Raw genomic sequence first — 24486 nt, forward strand, 5'->3', positions numbered from 1 at the left:
TGAATACACACGGAGAAGAATCAAGGGCTTCTAGAATTTTCTAACGGGCCAGATTATCAATAGAAGTGAAACAGTTCAAGCCACAAATGTAATGATTTACACAAAACTGAAGGAACTTACTTTTACTTTATACAGCTTGTATAGCTTACATTACAACTTCCCTAGTCCTATCTGAATTTCCTCAGTTCTCCATTTCACTTTTTCAATAATACATGATTTTCTTTCTTATTCAAATTGTTATTGCTATGTAGATTGCAATGATTCATTCTTTTCAAAATTTATAATTCAGCTTAACAAAAGATTGTTAAACACTTAACAACAGAAATGAGGTTTTAAAGATTATTTTCATTAAGCAAGAAGATAAAAATATAATGCAAGCTGAATATTTCGACTGACCAAAATTATTTATTGATTTGTTATTTAAGTCATTGACTCATGGTAGATAATAAAGTGAGGTGGTTAGATTTGCGATTGTCATGGTTTATCCTTCTTGTATAGAGCAGCAAACACTTGGTTTGTGCGGCACAAATACCATTCAGAGAGAAACTTAAGGGATATAAAAAAATTCAGGGAGTTCTTCAGTCTTGAAGCATCTAAATTGTTTTGTTTTTCTGAATGATGGTAAACAGATCTGGACAGTTAGTCACGGTGCTATTAATCTCAGGTTGTAGCCAGTCTTCATAAACAATGCTTTTTCTGTAAAGGAAAAGAGAAAACAAGTTAGATATTAATCGCCTCTTTTCAGAACAAAAGCTAAGAAGGAAATAATGCAAAGAGCAAAAGAAGAAAGAGCATAAAATGAACCAGCACTTACAAGATAAACATTTCCTAATCTCCTAATTGTAAAAACTTGGCTTCAAGTGCTTAACTTTGGGTTTTATAACATTGTTTTCTAGAGCAGTGATTGTTAAAAGCTATCTCAGTTATTCAAAGAATTTAGGCTCATGCTTTTATTAATGTCAAGTTCTAACTAAATTAATTAACTAGTGTCTGGCTTGTTAAGTCTCCACTGCACAGTTGCAGAACAAAGATAGGGTTTATGGATGAAGCAAAATCCTTGTAAGTTTTTTGTTTATGCAAGTATATTTAAAGATTCTCTATATCTAAATAACCCATTTCAAGGAGTTGATGTTATCTGGTTAATATAAATAATTCTTAATTAAGAACCAGTCTTAATTATGTCTAAAGCATATAAAGTGAAGCTACTGAATTAAAAAGATACAATTTCAAGAAAGCCTTATTTATTAAAGAGGGAACAGGTACATACCTTGAGATCTCTGCTTAGATGGACATGATGTGCTTAACAAAAGCTGTAGAGGTAATACAGACATTTAAAGTTAAGAAACAGTCACATTTCATGAAAGAAATGCTTATGAAGTTAGTGTGACCCGAACTCTTAGTTGTAACACTTAGTTTATTTTCTTAAGCTCAGTATGGCTCATTATTCTAATACTGGATTTATGAGCTTTCCCCATTTTGTAAATTTAATGTTTTAATAGATGGTGTATTCCCATGATTAAATTATTTAAAAAAAAATACAGAGGAGAATATACCAAAAAATTTCCTTCATTCCATCTCCCAGCTACCTACTTCTGCTTTGTATAGCTAAGTTGGCAGAGCTGTTTATGCAAATACAAGAAAATATAAATACATGCTTTTAAAAGTCTTCTTTACACACATGATGGCATTCTCTACACACTGTTTTGTACTTGCTTTTCTCAATCAATACTTATCTTGTGGATATTACCATAACTATACATTAGAATATCCTTATTCTTTTTTAGGCCTGTAGAATATTTTATTGTGTGGATGTGCCAGAATTTATTTAACACATCCTACACCAATGGACATTAAATTGTTCAAATATTTGTCTATTATGAATAAGATAGTAATGAATAACAAAGGACATATGTTCATTCCAGATATGTGCAAATATATCTAAGTATTTCTAAAAGCTATGTCCTTAGAAGATTTACTACAATTGATAGTTATTGCATCACCTTTCATAGGGGTTTTAACAATTTACATTCCACCAAGAATGCATGAGATTGTCTGTTTCCACACATTCTTGTCAATGCAGTGTGGTCAAACTTTTCATCTTTGGCAATAAGCTGATTGAAGAATTGCATCTCAGTGTAGTTTCAATTTGCATTTCTTCTATTACTTGTGAAATTTAACATCTTCTCATATTCACTTTTAATTCTTTTTCTATGAATTGTCTTTTCACATACTTGCTAATTTTTCTATATGATTATGGTCTTTTGTTAATTTGTGGTAGCTGTTTATTTTATTAGGGAAATTGGCTCAATATTTTCTCCTACTTTTACTTGTAAATTGTTGGTCCATTTGGAATTTATCCTGGTGTAAGATCCCGATTAAACTTTATTTTCTAGTTTACTATCGCCTTGTCCAAACAGCTTTTTTTGAATGAAGCTTCTTTTATGTAATAGTTTTATGGGAATACCCAAGTATGAAAAATTCTTTACAGACAAAGTAAAGTTTAATCAAGATTGCCAATGAAGCTATTTTGGGCTGAGTTTTTTCTTTTTCTTTCCATTTTTAAGTTGTGGGACTTCATAAGGCTATCTTTACATCAAATCTATTAACAGAGTTTTATTAAAATGTGGCTAGATTAGTTTTCTTTGGAAATAGAAGGCTCCCAATTTTATTGGAAATTAAAAAAAATTTTTAAATTTATTATGCAACTTTATTCTACATCTTTATTTTGTGCAGTGCATTGCTTTTCAGGCACTCTGAATGAAGCTACTTAATTTGATAGCAGGAAATAGATAATTGGCTACTATAAGGTGACTTTCATTTAAGGAAAAACACTAGACAAGGAGAACTAAATTTAGCACCAGCCATGTCATTAATGACTTAACCTTCACCAAGTTACTAAATCATTTTTGTCCTCAGTTTCCTCATTTTTATGATTGCATGATACTAGTAAATGATTTTCAGATTTCTGCTGGCTTTAACGTTCTACTAGATTTGGCACTGACATAAGGCCTGTCTATCTCACATGGATTTTGTCAACATCTAACAAGAGAATACATGAGAAAAACATTTAAGCTATAAAACACTGAACGGTAGTGTGATAAAGAACACTGGAATAAATCTTACACTGTTAGATCCTCACAGGATATTGTTTTAGAGTAATTATGCAATTGATTGATAATAAAAAAAGTGTATGTTTAATAAATAACATGTATTTGTTCAATAAGAGAGGAAGGGGAAAAGAAGAAGTTATTTTAAACTCAAAAGTGTGCATTGTCAACCCAATCAGTTATGAGTTGCTATAACCACCAGAGCAAGTAAGATGTACCTTCATAGTTGATGCAGCCGTTGGAGTCCTCTTGACCTGCCATTAGGGCTTCCACCTCCTCCTCTTTCATCTTTTCACCTGATTAAACAAAACTCTTTGTTCAGAAAGCTAGAGAATATTCTCAGAATTCCACCATATGTGATCAGTCATGGGCTCTTGGAGACTAAGACTGAGCTCTTGGAGGACAGGAGCCATTCCCTTCCTGTTCCTCTGACACCTAGCTGGTGGTCAATACTATTTGTCGAATAAGTGAAGTAAATGCACATTATCCTTGATCTCCAAACCATATCCTTTAAGAGTTGCCATGCTTTGCTTTGTTTATTTATTACCAGGACTTGAAGTTCCCGTTTTTGAAAAACAAACTCAGTGTCATTGAGGCCAGCTGAAATGGTCATTAAATATTGACTATTCTTTTTTGTTTGTCCTTTGAAGAGTTAGCCCTACTTATTTTGATTATAATATGATTCTCTTAAGTCATGCTTTTTCATGTACATTCTGTCCTTTACTAAGTTCACTGAAATGAATTCTCCTTACCCAGTGTGGCTAGAACATGGCGGAGTTCAGCCCCCATGACTGTGCCATTGCCTTCCTTGTCAAAGACACGCAGACCCTCAACAAAGTCTTCATAGGTGCCCTGGTCCTTATTGTTAGAAATAGCTTGCAACATGGGCAGAAATTGTTCAAACTCAATTTTCTTGGCCTTCAACTCTGGAAAAAATCACAATTTGGTGAGCTAGTAGGAAAAAATACCATCTCTGAGTCACAAATCAAACTTGAAAGTTTTTTCCAGATGATCTGGAAATTCTTCATGAAGCTTTTATTTCAGTTGTTAAATTTCTAAGATAAGAAAAATATGGTAATTAGATAAGAGCATGGGCTCTGAAGTCTCAGTGCCTGCACTTTTATCCCGATTCATCAGTTGTAACTATGTGACTTTGGGAAAGTTTCTTACATTTTTGTGCCTCAACTTCTTTATATATAAAATAAAGATATTTCATAATGTTTTGTAAGGATTAAATGAGGTAATATATGTAAAGCTTTTTACAATACCTGAGACAAATTGAGTGCTTAGTAAATGTTAGCTGCTATTTTATTAGTATTATCACTTTAATATTACCCATAAATACCAGGGAAGCAATATAAAAATATATTGAGATAAAACAAACCCCTAGCATATAAATATAATTTATATTATGTTATAAATATTCTGTCTTTGTCCTGAGATCTTGTAGGGCCTTTAAGTTCTTTGAATTTTAGGTAATTTTAAAAAGACCCTTATGAGAGTGTGCATGTGTGAAATAGTCTATCAAATATTCTGTGATCTCCTGACTTCTTTGGAGTTTAGAAGCCTGGAGATGAGAGAGCTTTCCCTGACATCTTCTGACAAAGTAAATCTCATTCACAGTAAAAGTGTAAGATAGATTATCCAGAGATAAACAAATTTATACCCCCAAAATCACAACTTCTGTTTGCTAATCTTGCTCACAGAATAGATATCTAGTATGTTAAGTAATATTTTTTAAAAAAGATTGAGGTTGAGTGCTGAGTAAATGAATCCTTACCTAATAAATCTCCTAAAAATGGATGTTTGGTAAATGAGAAAATGTCATTTAAAAATAAGGTTTGGCCTATTGCTCTGGCTCACATGCTTGCATTTACTTTCTGCATGATTTAACTGGAAATTTTCCTTTAAAGAAATTGTTTTCTAAGGAATATTCCAGGAGACTGATTTAAAAGTAGGTTTTCTTTTTTGTTTCTTTTTTTTTTTTAAGAAGAAAAATCTTTAAAATATTTCAGTTATCAAGGGGGAAAATTATTTGCTCCTCTGCCTTTTTCCCTAATGTCAAAGGTAAAAAACCCAAATATCTATTTGAAAAAAACTTCAGTTTTCTCTGTCTTTTTGGTTTCAGGTGGCATTTTTCAGTAGTCTATTATATTTTGCCATGAACCATTAGGATTAAAAAAACAAACCAAAAAAGAAGAAAAATATTTTCTTGTCAAGACAGCTGGATTTCTGTATGGAGTGAATGACTTTTGCAATTTTGCAATTAATGTATTTTACTAATGTTTGTCCCAGGATTTACCTTGGGTGACTGAGAGCAGGTTTTAGCATAGGAGTTTTAGGTTTTTCTGTAATTCTTTGGAAACAGAAAATACTCTTATTAAAATGTCATCCTATGATACCATGAACCATTGATTGTACACTGTAAATGATTGTATGGTATGTGATTGTATGGTATTCTCTATAAAATTGCAGAGAAAGAAATAAATGGAGGATACAAGTGCTGGAGAAAATGTGGAGAGAGGGATGTACCTATTCACTGTTGGTAGGGAAGTAGAATGGTGTAGCCTATATGGAGGACAGTGTGATGGTTCCATAAGAAGCTAAGTATGTAGGTGCCATAAGATCCTGCAACCTCATTATGTGGTATATACTTGGAAGATCTGAGAGCAGGGGCAGGAATGGACATTTGCATAGTGGTGTTTATGGTGGCAGTATTCAAGATTTGCAATGGATGGAGGTGACCAAAGAATACATTGACTGATGAACAGAATGGTGAACTGTTGTATATGGCATACAATAGAATACTGAGCAGCTGCAAGAAGGAATGAAGTTTTGAGACATGCAACTGGGTGAATAGATCTTGAGGACAGCAATCTGAGTGAAGCATGCCAGAAACGAAAAGACAAACATTATAACACTTCACTAAAATGGACCAATGATAGTGTGTAAACTCTGAGGATTGAATATTAGAGTACAGGTTATCAGAGGAATGCTTATTTTAAAGATCCCTAGACTGTAAGCTCTTACAGCAGTCACATCATACCCTGAGTTGTAATGATTATCTCTAAATTCTGAGACACTGAGCTCTTTGTGTATAACCTCATCTGTCTATGGAACTTTGGGTATCTGTGTGACACCTGAGACTCAGAGCTAGAGTTTGACAGGTATGAATGTCAGTATTACCTTATACTAAGCAGCTGTCAAAAAAGCTGAAAAAGAGTTCAGACTTCAATTAGAGATATGAATAAAGTGGATCTGGTTAGGACTAAGGCAAATCAGGCCAAAGGGTAAAGGATGATATTGAGTGCATTTTAAAACTTCAACTTCTGTGTGAGACCAAGTGAAGAGATGTTTATTTGGTGCAGGATCTATATTTTTTGTAGCACACTAAATAATTTAACTTGCATGATCAGTTTATTCAAACACCATAATAACATGGAACGTTGAATAGGGAGTGAGATCTGGTAGGTTTGTACAGTTTAGTGTGAAGTTCCATACATCTCAAAGTAATTTGGGCAGAGAATAAAAATGTATTTGCAGAGCCTCCCCTGAGGAACTGGGGGAAAGTGTGGAAATACTGGACTTCCCCACTTGGGTTATTGCTGGTGTTCTCACAAACATTGAGGACTGTCAGTTTGGTGGACAGAGCCCTTGATGTTGGGGCTTGCCCTTATGAAGCTTGTTATTGCAAAGGAAAGGCTAAGCCTACTTATAATTGTGCCTAAGAGTCTTCCCCAGAGAACCTCTTTTGTTGCTCCAGATGTGGCCTCTCTCTCTCTAAGCCCGCTTGGCAGGTAAACTCACTGCCCTCCCTCTTATGTGGGACATGACTCCCAGGGGTGTAAATCTCCTTGGCAATGTGGGACATGACTCCCAGGGATGAGCCTGGACCCAGCATCATTGGATTGAGAAAACCTTCTTGACCAAAAGGGGGAAGAGAAATGAAACAAAAGAAAGTTTCAGTGGCTAAGAAATTTTAAATGGAGTTGAGAGGTCACTCTGGAGGGTATTCTTATGTGCTACATAGATATCCCTTTTTAGTTTTTAGTGTGTTGGGATAGCTAGAAGGAAAAACCTGAAACTGTCAAACTGCAACCCAGTAGCCTTGATTCTTGATTCTTGTAGCGTACATGGTGTGACTGTGTGATTGTGAAAACCTTGTGATGCATACTCCCTCTATCCAATGTATGGACAGATGAGTAGAAAAATGGGGACAAAAATTCAAAGAAAAATAGACTGTGGAGGGGGGATGGAATGTTTTAGGTGTTCTTTTTTACTTTTATTTTTATTCTTATTTTAATTTTTTTTGGAGTAATGGATGTTCAAAAATTGATTGTGGTGATGAATGTACAACTATATGATGGTGCTGTGAACAATTCATTGTACACTGTGGATGATTGTAGGGTATGTGACTATATCTCAATAAAACTGAATTTTAAAAAAAAGCATTTAGAGCCTCATTAACCATCTCTGGCACCAGAGCAGTTCATAGAACCTGGGCCCAGGGCAGGGGAAACTGGGTAAAGGATATATTAGAGCTCTCTGTATTATCATTGCAACTTTTCTGTAAATCTAAGTTATTCTACAATAATTCTAAAATCTAAAATAAATAAAAAGCTTGCTTAAAAAAATGTCATCCCTGTCTATTCTTAATTACGGTAGCTGAATTTCTTTTAAGATTATCACAGAAACATGGTGCCAAAGACAGAGCATTTGGGTAAAGTCAGGCAGTATTTTCAGTCCTCTAAAGCCACTATGATTTCATTTCCATAGCTATTATCAAAGACTAGAGCTTTTCTAGAATTGTGTCATTGCAATTTACTCAGAGTTGTTTATAAAATGCATTGTGTTTTAATCATTTTTAATATCTTTGTCAAAATGTACTTATACCCTTGAAGGTTGGATGTCCGAAAAAAATGTGCAGATTTGAATATTATTTTTTTCATTAGCCTTTAAATTATAAGCATTATTCGTATTATTGATAATAATATATTAGCATTTTATATTATTTCCTTTCATTGGCATGCAATTTATCTTGCAGATTCTCAAAGGAAGGATAACTTATTTTATGAAGGAAACACTGAAAGTCTAGATGGCCAAGAGGCATGCTCACCACCATCAGAAGCAAACTGAGCACTATTGTAAGGAATTTATTTCTCAATAAATTACACACACACACACACACACACACACAAACACACACATACACACACACAATTCTTCCTCACACGTCTGTACTTCTTGAAACACCTGCTGCAGTTACCTTCGTTGCTGGGGTTTCCTAGAACCTTCTTGACCTCTGCATTGGTGGGATTTGTGCCCAGGGCCCGAAGGACATCACCAACCTGGCTTAAGGTGATCTTGTTTTCACCTGTCCTGTCAAACAGGAGAAACGCCTCCTTGAAGTCTGCAAAAGGCAAGGAACGTGAGGGTGACTTTTCCTACCTTGGACTGTCAATTAACCCTAAATCTTATCAAGGATCCAGTTAAACTCTTCTCTATCCTGACAACTTTTGCCAACTATTCAAATTGTCATTCTTTGGACTCTTCCTCTTTTGACTCATTGGCAAACTCTTTATTTCCTTTTGGGATTATTTTAAAGCAGCATTTCCAATTTCAAGTTGTATGTTGTTATTAATCATGTATGGCAATTGGAGCTCCCAGTTATGTTTGTTCATATTCCTTTACCTCCCTGGGAGGCAGGGCTGGGTTAAGAAATTCCAAGGGTTGTCTTACGTGAGGTTAACCAGGACTTCTCAAGTTATAAGAAAAACCTCCTCCTGAGAACCACATTTTCTAGGCTCCAAGTTTGTCCCTAATTAGTTTCCTCCATGGAAAACTACATCTCTCATGACAAAATTTAGAAAAGTGAGACAAAACTCTAATTTCTATTGTGCTCTTCAATGTATGACTCCAGTTGGTTCTCAGTATAATTGATTCAGAAGGAGAAATATTTGTTTGGATCTATTGCTAAGGTAATGTCTTTAAACTTTACCTTTTTTTTTTTTCAGAATAATACATGTGAAAACATGTTGCCATACAACTTTAGAATTTAAGTACATATTTTGGAGATAATTGTAGATTCACATGCAGTTGTAAGAAACAATACAAATAGATCCCTTGTACCATTTGCCCAGTATAATATCACAACCACTATCACAGTGATACACTCCACTGAATTTATTCAGACTTCCCCAGGTTTGCTTGTATTAATTTTTGTATGTGTGTATGTTTGTGTTTTAAGTACACATTTTTAAATTTTGTCTATTATCATAATCACTTTCTTGGTTATTCTTCCTAAATTTTGTAATTCTCCTTTGTTAGGACTCATTTCACCTTTCAGAATTTCATTAACAAAGTATTTAGAAGTGTGCACCAAAAAGACAGAGAGGGGTGTCACTAAGGATTTAGGAGTTAGCAAAGTTATTTCAACTGAGTCTCCTGAACTTAAGTAAATGAAATTTTCTGGGGAATGCAAAAGTACTGATGGCCATTTGTTGGAGTTAATACCAACAGCACTAAAAAAACTCATTTGTGAATGATCTCATAGAGTTGAAAGCTTTGTTTTTAGGCCATTAGGAAGCACAGTTCAAAAGATGCTCTCTAGATAACTCAGCAAACATACCCTATCTGGCTATCTCTGCAGACCTTAATATAAGATTGCATCCATCAGACACTATAGTTACAATTAGCTTGAGATCATGTTACCATTCTTTGCTAAAATTTCCTCCTCAAATACAAATTTATCATTTCAATTCAAATTATATACAATTTCACTGTAACAGATCATTTCCCTAATCTAAAGATCATACGATAGGCACTATGGTGTCATTAGTCAAATATTATTTTTCATCTTTCGAAGGAACAGATGAAACAACTATTCTTGTTACTCGCTCCAGCCTTACATGCACATATTGCTTGTAGGGCTCACTATTACCCTGGTCAGATGCTAATGTAGCAACAGGATTTTATGGGATGTAATAGTATCACTCTGGCATTGACTTTTTTAAAGGCAGAGTCCAGAAAGAAAATGTTCTTCTTACCCCAGATTTGTAAGCTAAGTCTTAGTTATTTTCTTGAAGAGTGTAGAACATGGGTTGGCTAACTATTGCTCAAGTGGTGGCTGTATTTGTAAATAAAGTTTTTTTGTAACACAGCCACATTCATTTGTATTTATATTGCCTATGACTGTTTTTACACCACAGTGACAAAGTTGAATTGCTATGACAGAGATTGTACAGACAGAAAGTCTAATATATCTACTATCTGTCCCTTTAAGAACTGTTCTAAAACTTTCTGTGATGACGGAAATGTTCCATATTGGTGCTGCCCAAAAAGGTAGCTGCTGGCTACCTGTGGCTCTTAAGTGTTTAAATGTAACTAATATGACTTAAGAAATAGATTTTCAACTTTATTTTTCATTAACTAAAATTTAAATTTAAATAGCCACATGTGGCTAGTGGCTACTCTATTGGACAGCCCAGAACCCAGACTTTTAGAATGCAGTAACTTTTTAGTTTTTCTATTTTATTTCTTTCCTCCAGCCCCATCATATATTAAAAAAAGAGCAGCCATGAGTGATGCTTTAGTCATTAAACAAGGAATCAAACAAAGAAAGTCCTCATTCATTTCTGAAAATACTGAATTTACATTTAATTTAAAATGTTTCTATTTGTTCTCTCAGTACAAGGGAAAAATAGTCCACCATACTAATGTTTACAGAACTTCTATATCTAAAAGTTATTTCACAGGTGGAATAATAGGTTTAATGCCAAACAGTAAGTCTGTCTCCTGCAAGGGTTTTTAAATCTTCTGTTGCTTGATTCTGTCATAGTTTGGCAGTAAAGATGCCATTGTGAAATAGATATTTAAGAGAAGTAGGATGCAATAGCTGAAGATGTAGTAGCATCACTAGTTAAAAATGCATTAAAAAATCAAACAAATTACAATAGATACAGTAGAATCAAATTGAAATTGTTTTAAGTTTAAGAAACAGGCCTCAATGATCTCGAGTTCTGTGTCTCATTAAATCATCTCATCTGATTACATGAAGTCATTAACCATGATATAGATGTTTGTGAGTCTGTACTATAGCAAATATCCTTTTTCTCTTAATTGATGTTCAAACATGAAATTTTTCAGTCATGAAACAGACTAAAGAATGTGGAATCCTTTAAGTAGAAAGCTGAGTATTTGAATCAGTCCTTATTAATCAACTATAATTAGAATTATTTATATATTATATATCATGCTATATAATATGCACACACTTATTATGATCAATATTCTAATCTATAAGATATCATATAACTAAATTTTTTCTCCCTCTCCCTTCTCTAGATGTATTTCTGTCTCATTTCATTTGGATGGATGACATTTTCATTCCAAAACACATTCTTTGTTATACTTCCTAATTTAAAAATAAGATATAGTATCTGATAGTTCCAAAGACCTGGAAGGAAAAAAGTAGAAGTGTTAGGGAGATTATTCAGAGTCTCTTCAATTTTAAGTTTGATGTCTTATAGCCAGTAACTGTTTTTATGAAAGAAATTTCTAATTGGTTTAAACTAGTACCAGTTTTTACTGCCAACACTAACTTGTTGGGTCCATGGGCAAGTCCTATCACCTCTCTGGGAATCCATCACATCTCCAAGGAAGGATTGCCCAGGAAAAGTCCAATGTTCCTTCTATAATTCTATGGTAATTTACTCCTTCCTCTTTGTCTCTGAATTCAATTTTAGTCTACATCCACATCACCCTCCATTTCTTGCAACTCATTCTGATACCATTTGAAAGTATTTCAGAAAAAGTAAAACATGCAGACTTGGCAATTGGGCAGTTTTATAATCAATTTTATTTTCCAAATCGAATAATTCAGACCTTCCAAATTTCTCCTTAGGGAATTGATGAACAAATCAGCCATCCAAATTTTACTCCTTTTTGGGTGTATATGATATCACCTATTGTGTCAAATTGGTTTTATTTAGAAATTAGTGACTACAAGAATCTATTTTGTAGTGTTTATCTTTTGTTTGCTTAAACCTTTGATTACTGATTACAAGTAAGGTTGAGAGTATTTATATTTAGAGTGATTGAGAGCATTTATATTTAGAGTGACAACACCAGTAGGGATAATTAAGAAGTGCTAATCTCAAGCCAAGGGACCTGGTTTATTCACATGCCATCTTTATGAGTGTCCACATACTAACAACTACATCTTTTAAACTTACCATCCTGCTGTGCCTTAGAGAACTCGATCTGTTAGAAAGAAATTAACCACAAAGAATATTTTAACCAAGCAAAAGTGTCCTTATTTTTAAGTGTATCCAGCTCATTCCCTGAATAATCTTCAAAGTAAGCTCCAAAAGTAAGCCTACTTTTCAGAGATCAGGCATAGCTTGGACACTAACAGGTTGGGCCACAATGTAACATGCTTTGGAGATGTAGTTTCGGAAATCAGGCAGGGCTCTGCCTACACCCAGAGTAGAGAAGCTCATTTCACTTACCAGCAATCTGGTCAGCACTGAAGGACTGCAATGGCGAGAAAGGAAGAAAGAAATAAACAACCAGTACTCTTTCCAATGCATTGACAGAAGAGTGAGAGCTCTCTGATCTGAGTTTTTTAGGAGGTCATTTAGGTGTCATAGCTTAAGAAGGTTGCTTTTGGGTAGTTTCTAATCTAGAAACATAAAAAGCTATTGCAGTAGATAATTAGGGACCATCTCTCTGTATCTTAATCAATAAATCAATGATTTAACAAATGCTAAGTCAAGTACTTTCTGGAATAATATAATAATCTATGGTGTTATAATGGCATAAAATAAATTATATTTGCTGCCTCATCATCTTGCCTGGCTTAGTCATAAGTTCCCCTTTAAGCATAACACAACTAGCAAGGCCTGCACCTCCATGCAGATTGGATGATAAGAGCTGCCCTCAGCTTCCCCAAATGGCCCTTGCTGCTGCTGCTTTTTGCACCATAATTTTTAAAGCTTCCAATCTCCAGCATCGATGGGAAAGTCCTACTCCTCTCCTCTAGATTACAATAAAGGCAAGAGTCTGGGACCCATACCTTTTGCTTTTCCCTCCTCCTCCACTGACCCTCATGGGATCCTAGGTTAGGTAAACCCTGCCCCCACGTCTCCCTCATTCTCCCTTCTCCCCCTCTAGGGCCTTTGATCTAATAACACTGTCCTTTAATGTATTCTTGGCTGTCTGGTTAACTGTGTTCACGTTTCATCACCCGAAAAATATAACATCCAAAGCAGGTGTTTTTTAGGAACGTCTAATATAGATATACCACCTTAAAAAGTATAAATATACTGCATTAAAAAGATCACCCTAAGTCTTTCTGCTGTTTAGCCAGTACATCTTTATAGTAGTCCATAATACCATAATACCCAACGTATCAGAAGAAGTTAATTATAACAATCAGCATCATTGGATAGTATTTTGAGGCATAATATTTTTTCTGTAGTTGTAGTTTCTCCCTTAAATTCAGGTAAAGAAACCTTATGTGACATCGCAAAAGTTGATGAAGCATAAAGGTACCACTTTTAGTGTAAGACGGATTTTTCCAGTTGGCGTAATCAACTCGAATATTCTTCTATCCTTAACCCACCTCGACAAAAACCAAAAGTAGATTCTAAAGACCCTTTCTTGCATATGTTCTCCCCTCAGTTCTATTGCCTGTCTGCCTTTCTTTTCAATAAGATCACATCTAGTATCTATATCCTCCTATACATGACAGATTCTACTCATAGGACCCACCATGATGGAGCTGCTGGGCTGCAGAACAACGGCGAAGCTGAAGAGCTAGTTGAGTGCTGCTCCAATCCCTGAGTGGAATCCTCCCTTGCTGAGGCTTCCTTTTATTTAAGGGGAAGCTGGGACCTCAGAGCCAGCATCAGGTTTCAGAAGGAAGACGCCACTCCCCTTGGAGAGTTCTTCAGCTTTCTTAGGGCAAAGGGAAAGAAGTATCTTTCCCTTGAGGGCTATTTTTAGGAAACCAGAACCTAGGAGTGGAGAGCCATGGTGAAAATGAAGCCTGCCAGTACTTATATGGTCTTTCTCCCTGACAGCTACTCTGGAGCATTTTCCTTTAAGAAACTTCTTATTTGTTCAGTGGCAGAGGAGCTTAGTAGTTGTCTACAGTCTCGGCCTGACCCCTTCTCTAGGTGAATTATGGACTTTGCAAACTCCAGTCAGCAAGTTTTGATATTAATGGAATTGCTTGAATTGGACTTGTTTAGGGTTTCAGATGGCAGCTGCTATAGAAGGAATATCTTCTGAAGTCCTGTATGATAAAGTTCAGAGGACCTGAGAAGGCCATGTGCTTTCTGCACGTCTCTTAGAGTTCGCTCAAGTGATAATCTGTCAGTTCTTGAAATCTATTAAAGGCCATTCCTGCTGAAAGTTGTGTTTTCAGGAGTATGGATCTTTTCTAAAGCCAGGAGTGGTTCTGACCCCCCATTTTGATCCACTCTCCCTTAGCTTTTTCCCTCCCTCCCTGTAATCTTTGTTTTTCGTTTTTTTTTTTTTTTTTTGGTTCTTCTAGGTAGGAAAGCTGGGTAGATCATTTTTGCATTCTTTTTCTCTCATTTTATAGGTACTCTTTTGTTTGTTTGTTTTTTAATTAAATTGTTTTATTGATACATTCATGTATTCATCCATGGTGTACAATCAACTGTTCATAGTAATAGGTACTCTTTTGAAATTTACTAGAACATGCTAGTTCTGTTCTTGCCTTTTCAAACATTTTGTGGCTCTGACTCCAGAGGTCTCCTAAACTTTTTACAACCCTAAAGCATAGAGAAAAACATGGATGATTCCATTATATGTCATAGCAACACTTGTTAGGGACCTTAAAGGACCCAAAGCAGGGGCTGTGAATAAAGGTATCTAAAGGATTGGTCGGCAATGGGTTTTCATACCTGCTTACCTGAAATTAGAGGACAACTCCATTCCTATAAGTAGTACTGGGAAAAGATCAGTCCTAGGATAATCACTAAAGTTCAGATAACATATTTATCAGTTTTCTATATATTTAGAGCAGCTCACAGGCTCAAAATATATTGGAAATGAATAGTAGCTTAAGTAACTGTTTTTAAGGGAGTTGTTCACAAAAAGCATGAAGTCTCCTTCTGCTAGGCAGATGTATATTTTGCAGCTTTCCCTCAACCCATCTGGGAAGAAATCAACATTTAAAAGCTTACCAATTTCTGCCCAACATTTTACAAGTAGTAAAAAAATGTTATAGGGTTTTGATTCCTAAAACAAGGATTGAAAATAGAATTTTAAAATTACTAGTACCCAGGTAAACATACCTTCATAAAGAGACTGACATTTTGAGAGGTTGTTGAGAAATGGCAGTTAAGAGAAAATTAAAACTGCTTTGAATTATTAGAAGGAAATGGAAGAGAGGGACAAAAGTAGAAATTCGTAACATTTGATAATTGTGTAATTTGGAGTCTCATGATTTTTGAGATACAAATTAAAGCCATTAGATTAGAGTGTGTTTGTGTTGTGCTCTTTTTCAGTCCTGTAATTGTATTTATGTAATTTTGTCCTTAAATTTAAATTGAGCTATAATTATTATTGAGAACTAGCAAATATTTTTAATAGCGCTTACAACTACAAAATAATACAAAATAAATCCATCAAAGCTGTCCTCCTAGACATAATGATAATTCCTTTTTTTAAGTAGAAAAGCATGTCCTTTAATACCTGTAAAATATGATCGATTTGTATAAAATCCTGTTGCATAAAATGGAACATCATTAAAAAATTTGTATTTATGTTATGAGTAGGCTATTCCTAAACACCTGGATATTATGTAAAGACTTATTATTATTAAAACAGAAGTGATAATCTGTTGTCAAACTACTTCAGTCTTTCTCCACGTTCATATCACATACAGAATGAGAGTTTAGATTTTTTGTACCTACCGAAAATCAGTGTAAAAGTTTACGCCAGTTTTTGGCAATAGGGAAGGCTACCTCCTAGTCTGGTCTAGAAAATAAACTACAGTTTAAAAGCTGGAAGACCTAGATTCTGTGCTCAGAGAATAAATTGAAAATGCTATTTATCCTCTGATACAACTTTACAAATGGCAAAAACTTTCTCTTTGATATTATCCCTGGGATGTGGGCCTCAATCTCTCCCTCCTAGAGCACTGCCCTGTCTTATTCTTAGTTTTTACCCCCGATAATTCTACAAAATACATTGCTTATATTAGATGCTCAAAAGATTTTCACTAAATTAAAATCATTAGAACATATGTACAGTAAGCTCCTTTTTCAAACATAAGCGCCTCCTGTAGAATATTACATTCCTTTAGGGAAAGGACTGTGTCTGTTCCTTCAAAGAGCTTGCATTCTAGAGGAGGTGCATACGTTCTCATTCAGTGCTCTATCTCCAGCACCTAGAACTGTCTAGCACACAGTAGGTGTGCACAGTTTGCATTTTTAATATATTTACCTTTGTGTTTCTGGTGCCTTTCTTTAGATTTTACACAAATGTTTATGATCAGGACTACTGATTTGCCAACATACAATGTTTCAAGGGCTCTTTTCCATCCTAGCTTACATACTTATATTATACTGTTATAAAATAAGTAAATTCTGCATTTTTTATGACTCATGTTCTATCATTTGGTCTTGGATTTAGGTACATAGTAGTCTGCAAGATGCTGATACTGAAAGGATTTTTATGGCAGTGTTTATAGATTCTTTCTCAGTGATCACGGGAGTTGATTTACTGATTAAAGATATAAAGTTTCTGGTGTATAAAAGCAATTATTTATAGGAAAAATAGCAATTAATCAAACAGGCTCTGGAATTGATGTATGTTAAGCTTTACTATATTAAAAGAAGAAAATCTATAATTGAAGATCATTTGGGGGATATGTGATGGAAATACTAGTGGAAAATGCCCTACGAAGGAACAGAGACTACAGTCTTCAGAGAAATTTGCCATCCCTGCAAGATGCAATGGGGACTAATGACTGGTAACACTGAGTAAAGAAAACTAATCTAACTAGGGCCAGTTTTCAATCAAGGAAACGTTGCTGTCTGTTGTCTGATCTAACGTCTGACAGAGAGGCCAAAGACCTGGATGTATACAAGCAATTAGGAAAATTTAACATTAATTTTCACTCCAATCTCACAGTTACTAGAGTGACTCACTGCAAAAAGCCATCAGAAACACCATTTTGGAACTCTTAGAGTTTTGTGCTTTAGACCAATTCACTTAAGTCATAGGAAATAAAGATTTTTTCCTTGTTTTTTGACCTCAACAAAGGATTTACTTAGATTTATTTTTATAATATGTTATAAACAGGAGAAATTGAGAACAATGAGAATACAGTACCAGCCCAAGTTGGATAATGTAAGAGAGATTAGATGGGTAGATTGAATAAATTGATGTAAACTGAAGAGGAAATGAGTAATTCTGTACTCAGAAGTCCTAGACCAGTCAACTGAATTCAGTTGCATAAAAGCATGGGACAAATTAGTAAAATAATTCACAATTAAGACTATGAGAACTAACAAAGAAACAGATGGATTTTAATAAAAATTTTTAAAATGTTAAGTGCACATTTCTTCAGTTTTCTCTTCAACTTTCTTATAGTAAAAAATTGATAAATTAATTTAAGATTTCTTGAGAGTTGTGTCTTCTCTATTTTCTGCATTTGTTTGCATGTGTAATTTACTAAAAAATCAAATTGTGTTTTTGTTTCTTCCTCCCCTTTTTATTTTTAAAATGTAAATGTTAGAAAAACTATTTATGTATGAAATATAAGGAATTAAAAGGATTTGCTTTTTTCTTACTCATCAGGAATAAAAGCTCCTTTTGTGACAACAGGGATACATGAATATTGAAATTGCTATTCTAGAAATTTCAGGGTTTTTTTTTTTTATATGATGGGGATTGAAGTATCCAGAATTGTATTTTGGCTCTCTCATAACAAATTATGTGTCTTTTGGCTAAATAACTTCTCTTCACTGGGTTATACTCTTCTCAAATATAAAATATTAGACTATATGACATATAGGGTCACTTATGAATCTACAATTCTGTGAGTTTACCATCCTTTTTTCAGTAGAATCTATCTCAACTCACTTTTTTGAATGGAAAAGGGCAAGGTGTCTATAAATTCAAAAAATAGTATTATTTAGAGATAATTCAGATAAAAGTAAGTAAAATATAATTTCATAATGCTATGTTCCATTCATTTGGCTGTTATATAAGCAGAAGATAGTAAACCATTGGGCACCTAATATGAACAACATACCTCACTTCCCATAGTGGAAAAAATACTATGAAGCTGAATAAAATGTTTTCATATTAGGGAAAATGTTCTCTAGCTTCAGCTCACTGTAAGTAATTTATGATCAGAATGATAGAGATATATTATCCATATAAAGTTTGACTACTGTAATTGAAACCATTACTACTTCTATATTTCAATTTTGCCCACCAAATTCTGGTTTGAGGTGAGAAATAAACTGTAGAAGTTGATGTAGAAACAAGTTGTAGAAGATCTTATTTTCACAGAAAAGTATTTTAGTATGAATAGAAGCAGAAGAAAGTGCAGTATCAGCAAACTAAATATAATCCTTGCCACAATTTCCATGAGTCAGATGGTACTTAATACTGGGTAATTATGGAATGACTTCTAAAGACAACATGCCAAGGGGTTCATTTGCAGCACTAAAATGTTAAGAGGCTAAATTTGGCACTGCCACTTTGTGAGCTCCTTGTCTGTCAAAGACTTGATTCCATTATCTTTAAAATTAAAAGCATTTTCACTATTAATTGGTGAAAATATCTATTCCTTTCCAAGCTGAACTTTAGTTTGCATGGACATTATCCAGTTACATATATTTTAAAATAAAATTCTAGAGAGAGTTACTTAATGCCTTTGTAATATTTTCCCACTTTTCCACCTGTTGTCTTCTTTTATAGCATAGATATTTGAAAGAAAAAAGCTGATGCTGGTATCTACAGAGAGTCTCAATTTTTAAATTTCCCCTGAGGTTGTAGTCACACTGCAAGTGGATTAATATTGCAATTGATTGACATTGAAGTTGTATTAAAAATTTATTTGTACCAATCAAAGACCAGAAGAAAAGGCAATACACTTTAAAAATTATATAATGAAAATTTAGAGACAACTTAAAAATATTTTTACCTACTCCTTCTAATTGTTGACTGTGTGTGTTCTTTTCCTAAGATTGTAACCATACTTAACCATTGTAACCATATTTCTATGTAGCATATAGGTCCAGTTTAAATCACACTATTTGTGAACAAAACAGAGATCACATACCATACTCAGAACACTATCTCATGGCAAAATTTGAAGGTCAGATTTGATATGTGTGTGTTTATTTAAACAAAAACAAAATTATTTTAAAGTTCAGTTTCATTACATTTAACAGCATTTTCTTTTAATATCCATGTTCTGTTTACAACTCTAAATACAGGAAGCTGGAGCAAAATGAATAGGATTCTTTCTCAGTCCTTAATATTCTACCCTCCATCTATAAAAGAGCACTCAACCTGTCAGCAACAGGTCCCAGGCTAGTGGAAAGCCATGGAAAATTGAATAGTAGTGCGTCACAGTGTCAAAAGCCTTGGGAAACTTGCTCTTATGTGTGCCTGTCACTCCCTCTCCTGGCTACATGGGGCTGTGCAGGGCAAGAGAAGAACCACCCCATCTCAGGTCCTCAAGAGCAGAAAAGATATCTTTACACATTCTTAGGAACAACAACATACTCAGTAAACAAGAGGTAGTTTATAGGATACCAGTTAAAGCAGTGGACTCTGAATTTGTCTTGCTTGGTCAAATCCTAGTACCATCACTTGCTAGCTATTTAATTATGGGGATATCACTTAACCTCATTCAGGCTCAGTTTCTTTACTTGTAAAATGAGGCTAATAACAACCTCAATGTTAATATTGTGAGGATTAAATAAAATAATTTGGCACAGAGTAATATCACTATGAATATTGGTTATTATTATTATTGCAAAGAACTTCACAGTTTTCAGCACCATTTGTGGGGCATGACTTCATTTGATTTTCCCAAGAATTCTTCCAAGTGAAACTGTGTTTGTATTAGCTTTGTTAGAGGTAACAAAAAAGAATTTCTAGATTAACACAAACAATCCTAGGTCTGGACCAGAGCAAGTCAGGTGTATACTCATCTATCTGCTTCCCCTGAAAACACGTCAGTGAATAGATGTATTTGGCAACGCTAGATTTCCAGCCTACCCAATAAATTGAAAGTTTAAATCTTTTTAAGCATGTAGCCAATTGTTGCTGTAAGATTTGTCATTTGATGGATTTTCTGTCAATGCATTTTGTATTTTTACCACTTTTTGTAATATCGCCAGCAGGATATAGTCAGGGATGACTTGATTGGGTAGTGAATACCATGAGAATTAAAATTTAAGCCATACAATGAGAGATGTGATTCAATATCCCATCACTTCACCGCAATCCTGACATATCAGCTAAGTCATGCAACATGCAAAAAATTAAATTACACATTAAAGATCTTTTTAAATCTAGGTACATGATCATCTCATTACTTACTCACTTTTGTTATTTCACTGGTGACAGTTTGAGGCAACAAGTATCTTTTTTTTTTCCTTATGTTTACATAAGAAAAACATACTAAACATACTTATGGTGGATTTTAATTAGTGCACTTTGGAATAGGTCAGGCAGTGTCCTTGTAGCCTAGACATGGCTGCTCCAAGTATCAGCTCTCTGAAAGCAAAAAACTCTTGGAACCATCCAGAACAGCAACTTTAATGTTCAAAAACCAGCAGGACTTGTGTTTTTGAAAAGGATACTTAGAGGAAATCCATGGCGATAAGATATCATTTAAGCATTCCCTCAGAGTATATCAAAAGTTTTATAGCAGAACAACTGAAGTAGGGTCCTAAACAAATAACCAAAAAACCTGGAAATCAGTTTGAAAAACATTTATGAAAATGTTTTAAAAATAAAATTAATAATTAAAAATACCCAAGATCATTCAGAGTTCATGAGGAGTCCTAAATAACCATTAAAACTTGTATATTATTAAATGGAATATAGGTATTATCTGGGCATAATATTGAAGAATTTAGTATTACTACTGATGTGTCTAAAATACAACACAAGTTATACTGCAGTTATATGATTGATAAGAGAATGTCTATAATCCTATTAAGCTTTATTCTTTATGGAGTTTTCAGAAAGTTAATGAACATACATAACAGCTCTGTTAATGTCTTTAAAGTACATTTCTATCTGCTTGAAAAAAGTTCATAACCCATATGAGGTAATCTATTTAGAAACATCATTGAATGATTAAAAGCATCATAATATGAAATGTTTTAATGTACATTTTAATTAGCCCCGTTACCCACTAAGATGAAAGTAAATTTTATAAAATATCAAGTTGCATCAAATTCTTTGGCTATGCTGTAATATCTATAAATATGCACTGATTTCATATTAACAGATGTAAATCATTGAAGGCATCTTAATTCCTTTGCCAAAAAACATTAGTTTCAATTCTGTTATTTTGTTTTCTTCTCTATTAGGAATGGTCCCTCCAAATGAAAGTTAAAGGTTAACTTCCTCCTGCTTCATTTGACTTCTCTTTTTGATTTGTGTCCCTCATTAGGGGTCTCCACATTTCTCATTCTGCAATGAAATAATGGAGATAGAGCACATTCCACCTTTACAGAGATTCTCTAGCAGTGTTTTTTTCTTTTGGTTAGTCATTCTAGCCAATACTAGCATTAAATTCAACATACAGATGGAAGAATAAACCAATTTTCAAAAGTCAGAGAAATATAACTTCTCTGCTGACTGTGAACAAGTAATTGGCTTAATTTCTGGATTTAAAAAGTGATTTTTTTTTTCTATCTTTTCATGGAGAAAAGACTGCCAGACTAAATTTTTATTTTTTTATTTATTAAAACACAGTTCCTGGGGGGGAAGAAATTAACGCCTGTTTTCATTAGTAGGATTTTTCTTTTTCTTCTTATGTAGAGAAGGTTAAAGTTTTTCCTTCCCAGATGCTTGTAATCACAGGTATGAAGAAATGGTATTCTCTTATAAATTACAATAAATCTAAAGATAAATGGCTTTAGCACTGATTCATGTCTCTAATATTACTATAGAGTAGAGAGTTAAAAAGTAGGGACAATTGGAATTACTGTAGTGGATGTAATCATGCTCATTTTATCATGTAGTCAGTCTGCATCTATAAAGATACATTATCTAGGATTGTTGGAGAAGAAAAATTTGGCTTCCTTTAATGAACTTTATGCATGCAATCCTCAAAGTAGAAAAACATTTATTAGAAGATCTCACATTAATTTCTCCTCCTAACTGGATATTCATTAAGAATAGTTCCTAACCAATATTAGATTCTATGACTAACTTTTTTCAACTATGGCTTCAGGTAACTGCAAACTCAATATGCAATATTTGTGATAATTTACTTCTCCTATTTTGAAGCATAAAATTTAATATTTAAAGAGAATGCTATAAAAACAATAATATATACATATATTTAATTTCATCATGTATTTTCCTAAGGATGATCTAATTCAATATTCCAGAGATTTTTAAAAAAAATCTATGATTAAACTAAAATACCTAAGCAAATGATTATTTATAGGTGAGCATCATGGTTGCAAGTAAACAGTGTTAAGTTAGCAAAATTCAGATTTATTACATACATAAATTTTGGCATAAGTGAAAAGATCCCTTCAGACACTTTCACCCTCCAGTTTCCCATATAAGGCAGGGTTCCTTAGATGAAGATTTTCAAACTGTCATTTGCACCAATCAGAGTCTAGTGAGTGAGAAGATGCACACTATATGGGCTGCATCACTGAGAGGTAACAGGCATATCCATGCCATCATTTTTTCCAAAAGCAGATAATTTTACAGCAGTTAAGAACTTTGATCACAGCAGTGATGACACAGAAATCAATCACATTCTCCTTAGTTCAAGATCAGTATGTAAGAGTACAAAGACATAAGCTAAAAGCCATATAACTAACAAGTTTTACAATATTCTTTGGGTTAGTTTCATTTAGAAGCAAGTCACAAATTCTTAATTATATACTGTATATAAATAAACAGGTTGACAGTTATAGTCACTGAAACACTTGAGTGCATAATTTTCTGCACCAAGATCTCATTTAGTGTTGTATCAAATTTTATTAGGCAAAGCTGAAGGGAGAATTGACTTCAATTGCAAAAATCTTCTCTTTTGCAGATAATACAAAGCAGCTGTCAAATAGATACATCCAGGACAACTAGGTCATCAGCTGTTTTTGAACTTCCGGAAACAAGTAAAGGCTAAAACTTTCTTTTTGATGTGGCTTTAAGGTAAGGGATTTCGTTTCCTTATAGGTTTTATTTTTTCAAGAATACTGGTTTAAATATTTATAAAGGCCACACCTTACATTTGTATACTTTATACACACACTTTCCCCCTAAATTGCATTTAGACAGTTGAGGGAAAAATGGAAACTAGAACAAAAAATAAAATGAGCAAGTACAGATTCCACATCCAAAACCATACTCAAAATAATTTCACTGAAATTAGATGATACGGTCTATTTTTTTGCAAACAGTGTTCCCCCAAAATCTAGCAGTTCACTGAGTAATATCATTTTCTTTCAATGAAAAATACTCCCCCTTACAAGTTCCTAGAGTTCCTTAGTGTTGAGAGATGTTTCAGTGACCAAACAATTCACCCATTTGGTTACCTTAATGGAAGAAAGGTCAATTTTTTCTTCTTTGGGTTTAGCTGGGGCAGGTGCAGGTGCCGCCGGGGCATGGGCAGGGGCTGGGGCAGGTGCGGCAGCAGTGGGTTTCTTCACATCCTTCTTTGGTGCCATTTTGTTTAAAAGGATGGGTTAAAAAAAAGAGAGAGGGAGAGAACGAGCTCCTCCAAAAGAGCCTGTCAAAATGATTCCTGAAAGAGGAGTGGTGGCTCGGTTGATCCACAGCCCAGAGTTGAAGGTGGACCCAGAATGTTAAATGGTATAAGGGCTTGCATATATATTTCACTTAGTGCCTAATAGAACCTTGACACATGCAGCTGGATTGGACAGTTCACTAGTCAAGGGGATGGCATTCCAGCTCAGACTATAAATGGAATCTAAAGGATCAGAGCTTCATCAATTTTTTTAAACTCCCCTTGCTTGTCATTTTTTTTTCCCCACCTCCACATATAAAAGAAAGAAATGTGACAAAGCCAGCTTCAGATCCTTTGGTGACAGTAAAGTAGATTGATACTTTTTCTTGGTAGAATTACAGTTCTGCTGAAGTTAGAAATCTTTTTTTT

The 24486-nt window shown here is 34.2% G+C and overlaps 1 protein-coding gene across 1 annotated transcript; it reads right to left on the reverse strand.

Moving 5' to 3' along the window:
- Positions 1–394: 394 nt before the first annotated feature.
- MYL1 (myosin light chain 1) lies at positions 395–24037 on the reverse strand. The gene is made up of 7 exons (XM_037849716.1): positions 23906–24037; positions 12341–12368; positions 8374–8517; positions 3860–4033; positions 3326–3403; positions 1268–1310; positions 395–696 (listed from the first exon to the last, which is right to left on the reverse strand). Exons 1-6 carry the CDS (start codon positions 24035–24037, stop codon positions 1282–1284), a joined length of 585 nt encoding a protein of 194 aa, XP_037705644.1. The 3' UTR covers positions 395–696; positions 1268–1281.
- Positions 24038–24486: the final 449 nt, after the last annotated feature.

This window comes from Choloepus didactylus, chromosome 9, assembly GCF_015220235.1.
Source record: "Choloepus didactylus isolate mChoDid1 chromosome 9, mChoDid1.pri, whole genome shotgun sequence".
NCBI classification, from domain to species: domain Eukaryota; kingdom Metazoa; phylum Chordata; class Mammalia; order Pilosa; family Megalonychidae; genus Choloepus; species Choloepus didactylus.

What these genes read in the sequence shown, in the direction of transcription:
- MYL1 (XM_037849716.1), bottom strand. Translation starts at nt 24,037, where the DNA reads ATGGCACCAAAGAAGGATGTGAAGAAACCCACTGCTGCCGCACCTGCC. An exon ending in TTGACCTTTCTTCCATTAAG is followed by an intron (nt 12,369 to 23,905) that starts GTAACCAAATGG and finishes TCTTTCTAACAG; the next exon opens with ATCGAGTTCTCTAAGGCACA. An exon ending in CTCTAAGGCACAGCAGGATG is followed by an intron (nt 8,518 to 12,340) that starts GTAAGTTTAAAA and finishes TGCCTTTTGCAG; the next exon opens with ACTTCAAGGAGGCGTTTCTC.